This window comes from Esox lucius, chromosome 15, assembly GCF_011004845.1.
Source record: "Esox lucius isolate fEsoLuc1 chromosome 15, fEsoLuc1.pri, whole genome shotgun sequence".
Lineage (NCBI taxonomy): Eukaryota > Metazoa > Chordata > Actinopteri > Esociformes > Esocidae > Esox > Esox lucius.
In genome coordinates, this window is record NC_047583.1 from 13,051,681 (window position 1) to 13,065,323 (window position 13,643).

A 13,643-nucleotide genomic window follows, 5' to 3' on the forward strand; every position below is an offset into this window, starting at 1 on the left:
ATGACATCAGTGTTTTAGTGTTTTCTTTTTTTCTTTTATACAAGCCCCGTAAAAGGTTGTTTCAGTCAAAGTGCTGAGGGCAATGCAGTAGTGTCTTAAAGTGGTGCACGCCATTGCTAGTGCCCCTGTAACCGGGCGGGTTTAGCAGTGCCAGGGGAGTTGCTAGGAAATGTGCTCTTCTCATGCAACCGTGTACCGCCTCAAACTGCAAGCAGCCAAGGGGTGTTTTGGTAGTGCTTAGATTGGGAAGGAATGAGGATAGGGAAAGACCAAGTGTCACTGACGTCAAACACCTCAAAAAAGGTCACACTTTACATTCACCCTCTGCACGCACTCATTGTGATGGAAAGCTGGGTTGAAGATTTGTGGGGAAATTAGTGTTATTGTTTTTGCTTAAGTAAAGTTGTTGCATTTCAAAAACAACACATTGCTATTTGTAATGGCAAGCTCCTCCGTTGAATGGCAGGTAGAGCTTGACTAGGAGTAGCCGTCCATGTGTGAGAGAGGGGACTGTGTGTTTTGGACTCTTACGTCTGCTCTGTTTGGGGAAAAATACATGTTATAATATTTTGATTTATAATATATGGGGTCTACAGAGACTCCCGTTTGTCACTTTTGGCACACTTTGGAGTGTCCATAGAGTCCATTAGCATTCCTGGCCTTGCCTTTTCCCACAGATCCAGATTCCTGGGAATGGGATTCTTAGAGTCCTGCTTGCATTTTTTGAGTGGGCTTAATGAGAGAGGCCCTGTATTGCAGGTGACATACTGTGTCAGCCATGTCCCCATCGTCTGCTGTAGTCTTTGACCCAGAGGAGCCCAGTTTCCATCATCCTCCATCAGCCAACAGCCTCTCTGTAATTACCAGTGCAGCTGAGATGGATCAGCTACTACTGCGGTGTCCAAGTCCTGTCTCTACTCCCAAACTCCTATTTTTCTGTGTTTGTGTCAGAGGTCAGTGGTTCACCCGGGCTGTACTGCCCCTCCCATGTACTCCTGGCCTCTGTCTTTTACTGTCATACAGCTGGACAAGGGCCACAGTTAGTCAGCTCATACCATAAGTTCCGAACATTATGTCTCATTGGGCTTTCTCACCACACAGATCAGGATACTGTCTGGATACACAAATACTTGGAACCTGCTAGAAGCAGTTAATGATGAAATGTCCCAGGCGTTTTTCTTCGAAATGTTACTGTGGCTGAAGTTTTTTGGGAAATGTATTATTTAAAAAAGTGTGTTAGAGTAGGGTTCATGTAATTTTGGTAACATTTAGGGATAATGTAATGTTTTCTTCCACTTCTCTCAAAGGACCAAATCACACCATGCCCTATGCATGGTTATTACTACTACCGCTTTTCCAAAAACGTTGGTGCGCTGTGTAAAATGGAAATAAAACCGAATGCAGGGATGTGCAAATCATTTAAACCCTATATTCAATAGAAAATAGTACAAAGGCAACATTTCAAATGTTGAAACTGAAAAATGTTATGGTTTCTTGAAAAATATAAGCCCGCTTTGAATGTGATGCTAGCAACATGTTTCAGAAAAGCTGGGACAGTGGCAACAAAAAGCTGTATAAGTTGTGTAATTCAAAAAAGAACCTGGTGGAACATTTCACAGAACTAGGAACATTTGAAAATCACTTCATGGGCTCTGGAACACTTCTAAAAACCATTGTCAATGAACCAAGGCCGTAGCCATGGAGTCAACATTGGGGGGGACCAAATCAGCCAGGGGTCTGGGGGTCCCTCCCAGAAAAACATTTTTCAAATGCTTGAAATTTTTATTAACCATCAATATTTACGCAATCTGATATTACCTTGTTGGTATTGTTCCTAAAACACAATAATGAATGTTGTTCCAGGAACATCAACTGACCTGTAGTTAGCTGGTTACCCCAGTCCAAAGACAGAATATTCCCCTCCCCCCCACCCTTTGACCTAACCCTAACCTCAGAGACACCTGTGCCTAAACCTAACCTTAGTGGTACCTTGTCGGTAGTGGTATTTACAACATTAATTATGTTGTCGGAACAACACATCAGATCGGTCATCAAAATGTGCTCCTTTTCTCACTCACCTCCATGTCACCTGCTCTACCTGCCCTGTTGGCATCCTCTTACCCTCTCTCTCCCTCTCGTTCTTTACTTTGAACGCACCAGAGTGAACATGAAAGAAATATCAGAAAACAGGTTTCTTGCCATGATGTTCAGGAATGGATTACTAACCATTTCTGATCTGAATGGCAATGATTATTATATCAATAAACATTGACTCACCTCTTGTACTACTGCATTCTTATCATCAAACTGGTACTCGTTTTCTCACTGCCCAAAAAACGGATGAATGTCACTGTCACCCTTCCTCTTGTTCATGATGACACTCACTGTGAATGAAAGCTGACTAATAAAACTGCTTGCACTTTAATCAAACAAACACTAATAATTCGATTTATCATAAGCAAATACAGCTATACAGTATACTAAACGAATGTGCAATCAAAGAAATGACTACTGTCTGCACAAATAACACATGCAGCGAAACATAAATGATTGACACTTTACTCAGACTTCGTATATGGGCTTTCTGACATAAAAAAAAATAATAATCATTAATGTTAATTGAATACGCACATGAGCACCATTGTTTTTGTTAATTGATTAGCACTCGCAAATCGCCCGTTTTCACCCAAAACTTGTGTTTACACTCCATGCAATTACTGACGCTTTTTTGCAAACTATTATTTATTTCCACAATTACAGTTCCAGCGCAAAATGACGTGTTGATATTAAAACTATCACAATCGACAGGAAGATATACGTAACACTCATATTACATTTTAGTTTTCCACTTTTTAATACATTTAAAGTAATACGAGAGTACAATGTTCGTCATAAATTATAACTACCAACAGCAATCGATAAACGGCTGGGGTACGGCAACAGCACTTGGACAAACAACACGCCGAACTGGAGTAAACCACAAAACTAGAACCGATAGTAATAATTACAGCAATTTGTTAAGTTTAGTTATGATTATGTTTAAATTTGCTAATAATAATTTTTGGACGGAGGTGCATGGTTACCTGTCGTAGCATAGCGCACATTTTATTAATAATTTATATATCAATATATTGGGGGGGCATTTTGAGCATATCTGAATATTGGGGGGGATGTGTCACCCCCAATATATATTGTGATTACGGCCTTGCTGTGAACACATTATGTCACTGCATCCATAAATGCAAGTTAAAACTCTACCATGCAAAGAAGATATCATATATAAACCAGATCCAGAACCAGCGCTGCCTTCTTGGGGCCCAAGCTCATTTAAATGGACTGAGGCGAAGTGGAATACTGTCCTGTGGTCTGACAAATAAAAATTAGAAATTATTTTTGGAAATCATGGATGCCGCAAGGAGAGGGACCATCTGGCTTGTTATCAGCATACAGTTCAAAAGCCAGCATACGTGATGGTATGGGGGTGCATCTGTGCACATGGCATGGATACCATTAATGCTGAACAAAATATACAGGTTTTGGAGCAACATATACTGCCATCCATACAACGTCTTTTTCAGGGAAGACAAGACAATGCCAAACAACATTTGGCACACACTACAACAGCATGGCTGCATAGTTAAAGAGTGCAGGTGCTAAACTGGCCTGCCTGCAGTCCAGATCCTGCCACCCAATGAAAACATTTAGCCCATTATGAAACAAAAAATACGACAAAGGAGACCCTGAACTGTTGAGCAGCTGAAATCCTATATCAAGCAAGAATGGTGAAACATTTCCGCATCATTGCATTCTGTTTTTATTTGCATTTTACACAGCATCCCAACTTTTTTGAAAACGGGGTTATATTTACTGTAACTCGAACTCTGCAATGCATTGTCATTGGAGATGATGGTCCATGAACTGATGCATTAGAATGAAATGACAGGCCTCACAAATGGTGCAGCAGTATAGCTACCGCCTTGCAGTACAACAGCATACAGACAGTGCCTTTCATTTGGCAGTTTATAGAGTGGTGCCCAATTGACACTACATTTTCAGGGTTTGTGGATTGGATGTCAGACAGGCTTGCCTTGTGTTGTTGCACTCTGCTGAGTCCTTGTGGCGTTTCAGGCGCATGCAAACTCAGTCATGGTTGTTTGCCAGTGAATGCCTTGTCCAAGTGTGACCAGTGTTATGAGAACCATAACACTGATAAGATGTGAATTGTAGGACACTTCCAGGGTTTTTCCTGGCTCAACATTAGGCAAATGTGCTACCCCAACCCCCACGCTCCACCTGACGCCCCTCCCTGATATACTTTATATAATATGTGACAACGCGCTTGAAAAAACTATTATAGTGTTAAATCTGCCCTGTCCATGTACACTTGAGCAGCTAATGTTTGCCACAGTATGCCTAGTGGTAATCAAAGTATACAAGCAATATACTGCTTCGGAAAAATAAGAGACCACTGCACTTTTTTCTTTCCTTTCCAGAAAAGTTGAAAAGGAAGGTTTTGAGTGAGGAACAGAAGGGTTAAAATTAAGAGACCACTGCAAATTCAATGCTTCTCTTCCTCACTCAAAACATTCCTTTTCAAATTTTTTGGATAAGAAAAAGGTGCATTGGTCTCTTAATTCTTTCCAAACTGTATGTGCGCAAAATGCAGTTTTACCATGGCGACACACAGAAGCAGTGCAAGATTTTGGGAAGGTGGTCACCTTTGATTTGTATATTCAGGAAAAACCCTGATGTCTTGTTCTTTGACGCTCCGGAGCCTGCTGGGAGTTGATGCTAGAAGACAAAGCCATTTCCATTTTTCTTGCCCTGGGTTCTTCTTTTATAAGACACTTTACTAAATGGTTAACCCAGATCTAAAGTGATGTTTAAGTGGTAACAAGCATTAATTAGTTCTTGGTCCATAGGTTTTAAGACTTGAGATTGGACCCTAAATGAAGTTCCACCATCTTTCTTTGAATATTAGCAGAACGACTTTAGGCCAAATGGAAAGATGCTAATCACTGCTAAGTGATGAATTGTTCACAGTACCAAAACTAATCGTGTTTATTATCTCACGTATACGGTTTCATGACAGATCTACAATACCATTGTTTACAGACTCTGTCCACTAGGGATGATGTACTAACTGTCTCTGTTTCTGGTTATTTTTCAGTATGGCAATGTTTTAAATGTTCTAATATCAAGCAAGAAGAGAGGAAGTGCTGTGGTAGAATTTGAAACTGTCAAAGCGGCTGTAAGTATTTTGTTTGGCTTTATAAATGATACACACGTCTAATTGAATCTCATTTCGTATTGAAAAGTCAGTGAAATTCATCAATTTCCACCATCTTTTACTGATTAGGCTTATTTACCATCTGGTTTGCACTCGGCACTATGCACTTTCCCACTCCAAGGCCCACATTTTCAACACATATGATTATATTCCCCACATCGTCGTGCATCTCTGCGCTCTGATGTGAACCAGAAGGACAGAAGAGCTGAGCCACCTCATTGTTCAGACCGTCTGAGTCCTCTGCCGCTTTATAATGGCATGCTGTTCTGTTGTGGGCACTGGTGCATCGTGTGGTTCTCCTCACAAGGACATGTCTGCTGTCCCTTGGGGAGTCAGACTGTGGGTCCTCTGTCTCTGTCTGTAGACCTCAGGGACCATGTGCTGCCTGGGGGGTTGGGGTATCTAAAGTTCAACCCAAATCTGTTTCCAACACACAAAACTCTGCATATTAGCTCTGCATATTAACTGACTCCACAGCACTGAGAGGTGTACAGGTCGATGTTGAGCTATTCATAGTTCTGGGCGCAGAAATGCCTGTTAGCGGGTTATGTCACACTGGGTCTACCTGACTTCTTTGTTTCTATTCAGGAACTGGCCTATAAGAACGAGAGTGGCCTTACAGCAAACCCACTGAAGATCTCGTGGCTTGAGGGCCAACCTGAAGTCATCACTCCAGTAGCGTCGCCAGTTCAGCCATCAACTGGACAGTACTTCCCACCAATACAGGTATTTTACCTGTGGCAGCCGCCAACGTGAGCAGGGCAACCGCTCTCCTAACTGAATGTGCTTAGTCCTAATTCTCCATCTCTTCCATCAACGATAATGTAAGCCTTATGTTACCAAATATCCACATGTAGTTGGTTTCCAATCCAAATAAAATGTCTTAACTCCATCCCGCAAAAGAGAGGTATGTAAACCTCTGTGGTTTCAGTTTTGGACCAGCGCATAAATATTGCCCGTACACTTGCGTTCTCCTTGTCTGGCCCCGGACATTGTGTTTGGTTAAATGGGCTTAGGTTTGTTTGGTTTGGAGAGGTGGCGTGTTGGCCGGCACTGGCCCGATCCCCAGCCACTTGCTTGGCCCGCCTCTCATTAGAAGTTGACCCACCCGGGAGACCAATGGAATGTCTCGCTGCATCAGAACGACGCGGCAACCCGACACGGGAACCCGACACGACCAGCATGCTCAAATAGGAGGCTGGCACGAGAAGACTGTTACCCCTTTATATCTACGTCCAGAGTGGCGGCCAGCTACGCAGTCCATCCACCCACCTGACACCTGACTGTCCTGGTCAGTTTTATCACGTGCTTACAGGCATTTCCTGAGTTAGTTTGAGGTACAGGGAGTCTCAGCATCTCTCGTCATGAGGTAGACATCACTGAGGCCATAATTTCCATTGCTTAGTTTCTGGCCTAATGAACATAATGCCAACTTTGTTTTCCCAAACATTACTTTAGAACTGTGCTTTGTATTGGGTTCGGGTCTCCTTGGTTTTACAAGAGTAGACTCTGTCTCCACAAAGCTGCTGATGAGTGTAACCGATCAACCCACTCCAGCAAAGTGACTTAGCCACCTGGTTAGTGTTAGCATGCCAAATGGGTTTCATAGCCATGGCTGAGCACCGGGACTAGCCAAAGTAATGTTTTTAATGTCATTAAGGTATCCGGTTTTACCTTACAGATATCTGATGCAGATTGCTTAATCTCTTACACATCTTTTCAGTGCAGTGAATGAAAACACCATAGTGGTAGTGTCATTTTTGCGTCATCCTCCAGTGGCCCATGACACTACAGGGATTGAGTGAATGTTAGTAATATTGTCCTGGGTTTAGTGAAGGTCTTGTGTCTGTCTCTCTGGGTTTCAGGAATCTCTATCTCTCTCTCTCTATCTATCTATCTATCTATCTATCTATCTATCTATCTATCTATCCTCTCTATCTATCTATCTATCTATCTATCTATCTATCTATCTATCTATCTCTCTATCCTCTCTATCCTCTCTATCTATCTATCTATCTATCTATCTATCTATCTATCTATCTATCTATCTATCTATCTATCTATCTATCCTCTCTATCTATCTATCTATCTATCTATCTATCTATCTATCTATCTATCTATCTATCTATCTATCTATCTATCTCTCTATCTCTCTATCCTCTCTATCTATCTATCTATCTATCTATCTATCTATCTATCTATCTATCTATCTATCTATCCTCTCTATCCTCTCTATCTATCTATCCTATCTATCTATCTATCTATCTATCTATCTATCTATCTATCTATCTATCTATCTATCTATCTATCTATCCTCTCTATCTATCTATCTATCTATCTATCTATCTATCTATCTATCTATCTATCTATCTATCTATCTATCTATCTATCTATCTATCTCACTCTATCTATCTATCCTCTCTATCTATCTATCCTCTCTATCTATCTATCCTCTCTATCTATCTATCCTCTCTATCTATCTATCCTCTCTTTCTCTCTGTCTTCTCTCTCGCTCTATCCATCTATCCTCTCTCGCTCTATCTATCTATCCTCTCTCTCTATCTATCTATCCTCTCTCTCTATCTATATATCCTCTCTATCTATATATCCTCTCTATCTATCTATCTATCTATCTATCTATCTATCTATCTATCTATCTATCTATCTATCCTCTCTTGCTCTATCTATCTATCCTCTCTTGCTCTATCTATCTATCCTCTCTTGCTCTATCTATCTATCCTCTCTTGCTCTATCTATCTATCTATCTATCTATCTATCTATCTATCTATCTATCCTCTCTCTGTCCTCTCTCTTGCTCTATCTATCTATTCTCTCTCTCTCTCTATCCTCTATCGATCTATCGATCTATCGATCTATCGATCTATCTATCCTCTCTCTATCTATCTATATATCTATCTATCATCTCTCTGTCTCTATCTATCTATCTATCCTCTCTTTCTCTCTCCTATCTCTCTCTCTCTCTCTCTCTCTCTCTCAATTTGTCCAGCTGCGTTTCCAGAGGAGCAGTGGTGCTAAGACCTGTGTCTTTAACCTCATCAATCTAGCCCCAGCACTGCAGGGAGCTCAGGGACACGCACGGCTTGACACACTACACCTCTTTTTAATAAGACACTTTGCTTCCAATGTTCCCAACCGGCTGCTGCGGCTGCACCTGGGGCCCCCGAGTTCCCTGACGCCCCTGGGGCCCCTGTACACACTGGTCTGTAGCGGAGTGGAACAAAGTTGAAGCCTATGGGGGGACGTGGTGGAGCCCTGTACTAAATCTCTCTAGAGTGATTCTCTGAGCCTGTCACTGATACTCTCTGAGAGACATGGGTCTGTTTAGTCAGGCCTTTCACTAGGAGGGGACACCATTCAAAGATAACACTAAATGTCCCTCTAAACATAAATAACCAGGCAGGTTAGGGAACAGAGGCCCTCCTAGCCAGGTCATGGTAAAGGGAATATCTCCTCATGCTCCAGACTAATTCAAATCTCTTGTATTTGGATAAGATTTGCTTTCGCTTCCTGAGTGTATGTTTTTATCACTGCAGGGTGCCATAATAATTTTTTATAATGAAATTAGTAGATATATGATTTATAGTCAATCATTATGTGGTATTGCTATTTTTTCTTACAGTCAGTTTTGTTCTCTCAGTTCTTGTTGATGTTTGATGTAAAGTTTTAGTGAATGGCAGTCTAATGTACACAGTCAGTTGGGTCATTCTTACGAAGCTTAGAATTTTCCAAAAAACATTTATCCCATAAGGAAAACCCTTGTGTTCAAATCATCTGATGTAGAATATGGAATATAGAACATCAGTTCATGGTTCATAGAACTTAGGTTAGTTGAGCAACCTCTGGTATCTGCAATTCCCCATTCATTTTAGCTCATGGATTTTGCTGTTATGTCAATCAAGCAAATGTATTTATAAAGCCCTTTTTACATCAGCAGTTGTCCCAAAGTGCTTTTACTAAACACCCAGCCTGAAACCTCAAGGAGCAAGCAATAACAATATTCAAGCACAGTAGCTAGGAAAAACTCCCTAAAACGGTCCGAAATTTAGGAAGAAACCTAGAGAGGAACCATGTTCGGAGGGGTGCCCAGTGCTCTTCTGGCTGTGCCGGGTGAACATTTTACGAGTAAAAATGTATAATAATTAGTAAATGCATTTGGGTTGTGTCCAGAGTCTATAAAACCTAATCCTGGTCAGAAGCATGACCAGATGGACAAGGACAGGGACAACCGGGTGGAGGGGGACCTGGGGGAGGGGTGGTTATCAGACTGGCAGCTGGAATAGTCAGGTATTGTCTTGATCTGCAACACAGCCAGGGGGACTTTGGACAGTGGCAGCAACGAGTCTTTAGAGCCTGGTACTTGGGAGGTTTAGGTTTAAGACCTCATGTCCTCCTTAGTTTGAACGGAGTAGGAGACAAGAACATTTAGAGAGTGCATTCCTAATTAGATTTACAAGGATTTACAGTGGAGAAGGAGAACTGACCCCATTCCCCCCGGCACATTAATATAGCAGCGTAAAACCTTGAGGCTGAGACACTGTGGCCCTATCTGGGGGAGGCCCCGGACAGGGCCCAACAGGCAGGAAGTCAATCCACCCACATTGCCAAGCAACAACCAAAGCAACAACCAACCACCAGCAACCACCCTGAAATGAGGGCCGAGTATTGCCAGCAGAGTTTACCCCAGTTGTACAATGGTCGCAATATCGTCTCCAGTAATGGAAGAGGAGCTAGAGGAAATGTTTCTGGTAACCAAATGTACGGTCTTCACCCCTTTGTGACCTACAGTCACGTGCTATTTCTAAATAGATTGCTAAAATGGTTCACTCTAGCAGCAAAATAGCTGTCTGGAAATATTTGTTATTACTGGCTGTTTACCGGACAGTCTGGCCTTTGGGAAAACAAATATCTAGCATGAATGGACAATACCTTAGAATGAAATTATTAATATTGCTGAAATTAAGGTTGATATTTTTTATTCATTCAGATGTAGAGTTTGTGCGTCCCAGTGCTTGATGTTCTTCCCATCATATCAGAAAGGCTAGCTTAATTCTCCTCTATAAGCTGCACACTCACTTATTGCTCTGCAGTCTGTCTGGGCCCTGGGATGCTGAGCGTGGTGCTACTGGAGTTGGCAGCTTACTGCAGCACTGGGCTCTTTCCGGAGGGAGATGACAACTTCTAGACATTTTATTTCCTGGAAGAGGCAGTTTAGCGATGAAAGGAATAACCTACCAGATTGGTTAAATTACATCTGCTTGGCATCTGCTTTTATCACAATGAATTCATTAACTGAGGTTTAGCTTGGACAGGCAATAGAGATGGAGGTAAGAACTCTCTACAAGGTCTGGGGACATGGGAAACCCCACAATTCTTCTTCATGGGACCGTTAAAATGAGCTGAAGGAGTTCCATTATTGCCGACTGAGCGTTTATCCTTTCCACTAAGGTCTAATCAAATAGCACATTGCATATTCACTTAATTATATACCTTGTTCTAATTACTGGATGTTCCACTCTGGGGATCTAATTTTGCCTTCTTCCAAGTGTTATGATGTATGAAATGTATTATGGAATGGAAATCATGCAAATCAGCACTTTTGTGAGCTGGCTGGTCCCTAAATGTGTCATTAAATGGGGGCTGGGGGGGGGGGTCAATAGATCTGTAATATGTCCTGACACTATGCAGAGTTCTATAAACTATATCAGTTTCAGAAACAGACCCTCTCAATGCAAACCCCAGTGAAGTATGTTAAATATTTTCAGTAGCATGAGGTTGCACTACCAGATTCAGTTACAATAGGAATGCTTCAGTTTTCTAAACAATATCTCATACATTTTTATAGAATAAAAAGTTCAATAACAGCCCTTCTCTATTTTAAGATAGCAGGCCTTTGTGGTATTGATAGGTATGATCAGTATAATAGGGAATTTGGAAGAAAAGTGGTCCCAGATGTGATTGGGTACATCACTGTCTAAAATGTTTGGCCAGTTTGCATAATGCCAAGATAATTTGTCTTACAATTACAGTCTATTTTCTTTTCTTACATCAGCCGTGTGAGTTTGGGCATTTGTTGAGAATAACTTTACGTGACTCTTCGTGCGGTGGAGCCCCGGGGCAGACGATGGAGCGTTTTACCGTCCAAGAGCTTGCCGTGTGTGTTTGTGTGTGTGTGTGTGTGTGTGTGTGTGTGTGTGAGCTTTTTATTTTATCTGAGTGTGATGGTGTGATGGAGTAAGGGAGCATTGTCAAGTGGTGTAGTGGTGCCTGGAGAACTAGATACATCGTACTCCAAATTTGCCGAATATTTCCAGAGCGGCATGCTTGAATTCAAATGCACAGCTAGCCAGTAGCGTTTTTTGGCTGGTTGTGTTTCTGTAGCACTAGTTGCCCAGCGGTTACCAGAGCTTATCTGTTACTGAAGGTTACTAGATCACATTTCAGAGCCGGGCAATGGGAAAAATCTGTTTGTCTGTTTCTGAGAAAGGAAGTTCTTCTTAAATGTTCCCTGGATGATCATTCTGGCCGCTCTGTCTAACCTCAAATACTGATGGGTTGGCTGAATTGCAAATGCTAAAGCAAAATCTCTTTTGGACCTTTGTGTGCAATCTCACAAATATTACCTTTCTTGTACTTTTCCCTGCAAGGGAGTTTGTAAAACTAATTGCCACTGGATTTCTCCAAATAATTATTATATTGTTCTGACATGTGGGCATAGACTACTTTGTAGCTTGTTAGTAGACATTTGACATTTCTTCTAAGTAGTCAAGCCATAATCACACCATACACGTTGAAGAAAATATTTAGTATATACTTTCTTATGCACTTTCCAGCTCTATTGGTTTTCAAAACAACTTTATTTGTCTAACAGACAATGGCATTATCCTAGACATATTAGAGACCCATTAAAGCATCTTCAGCTTTCCCTCCTTTTTACATTTTGTAATTATTATTTCCATCAAGGTCCATGAAACTGCTTAAATGCACAGTACACTTCTTTGGCAAATTACACTGTTCATAAAATGTCAACAAATAATTGTTTATAAGCATTGGAAGCCAAACATAATTATTATATAACAACCGTACAGTGGATATAAAAAGTCTACACACCCCTGTTTAAATGCCAGGTTCTTGTGATGTAAAAGAATGAGACAAAGATAAATCATGTCAGAACTTTTTCCACCTTGAATTTGACTCATAACGTGCACAATTCAATTGAAAAACAAACTGAAATTTTTGCTGAGGAAAAGTAAAAAAACTCACAATAACCTGGTTGCATAAGTGTCCCTTATACCTGGGGATTTGGCTGTGTTCAGAATTAACCAATCACATTCAAACTCATACGGACCATGGCTAAGAAAATGTTAGGAAAATCCTACTACAACAGCTGAACTTTATTTTTGATTCATTTTTCCCCCTCAAAGATTTCAGTTTGTTTTTCAATTGAATTGTTCACATTATAGGTCACATTAGAAGTGTGGTGATCTGAAGAGGGCTGTGCCCAGAAGATGTCCTCTCAATCTGACAGATTTGGAGCGCTTTTGCAAAGAAGAGTGGGCAAATATTGCCACATCAAGATGTGCCATGCTAACTGACTCCTACCCAAAAAGACTGAGTGCTGTAATAAAATCAAAAGTGCTTCAACAAAGTATTAGTTTAAGGGTGTGCACACTTATGCAACCAGGTTATTGTGAGTTTTCTATTTCTCCCCCTGAATAATTTTAGTTTGTTTTTCAATTGAATTGTTCACGTTATAGGTCACATTAAAGGTGGAAAATGTTCTGACATGATTTTTCTTTGTCTCATCTTTCACATCACAGAAACCTGTATCCACTGTAGCTCCACAAAATTACTAAAGTTTTTTTGATACAGTCTGGACTGGGTGGACGGTTATGACAATATGGACGCAAAGTTTCACAACGAGGTTATGGTCGCTGAAAAAGCATATTGGATGGGCTTTCATAGGGTCTGGTGAATGTTGAGAAAGGAAGAGCGATCCTTTTTGGGGCATTGACAAAATAAGCATAGGAAACCACAATGTATGGTGTTCCTCATCTCTCTTGAGCCAACAACATTAATGAAATCTAAAACCAATAAAACCCAAAATGTCACACCCAACAAGGTTCAGATAAACCAGTGCCAGTTCCATTCCTTCATGATTGGATTGTTTTACCTGTTGTTCCAGGATAAGTGGAGATCAAAGGTAGCCTTGTCAAGCCACACCTTTAAGCTGTTCTGTAATCCTTCTGTGGTCTACAGCAGGTGTGTCCCACACAATGCATCATTGCCATGGAGCGCATCCCTGAAGTGCCACAGTAATCTCATGTGGGCACTA

The 13,643-nt window shown here is 41.1% G+C and overlaps 1 protein-coding gene across 1 annotated transcript in view; it reads left to right on the top strand.

Annotated features, from left to right (window-relative positions):
• dnajc17 (DnaJ (Hsp40) homolog, subfamily C, member 17) overlaps positions 1-13,643 on the top strand; it is a 49,180-nt gene that overhangs the window by 21,054 nt on the left and 14,483 nt on the right. Inside the window, exons 9-10 of the mRNA XM_010878962.5 lie at positions 5,171-5,251; positions 5,879-6,016. Of these exons, the coding sequence (XP_010877264.1) occupies positions 5,171-5,251; positions 5,879-6,016 (219 nt within the window). The remainder of the gene's footprint in view (positions 1-5,170; positions 5,252-5,878; positions 6,017-13,643) is intronic.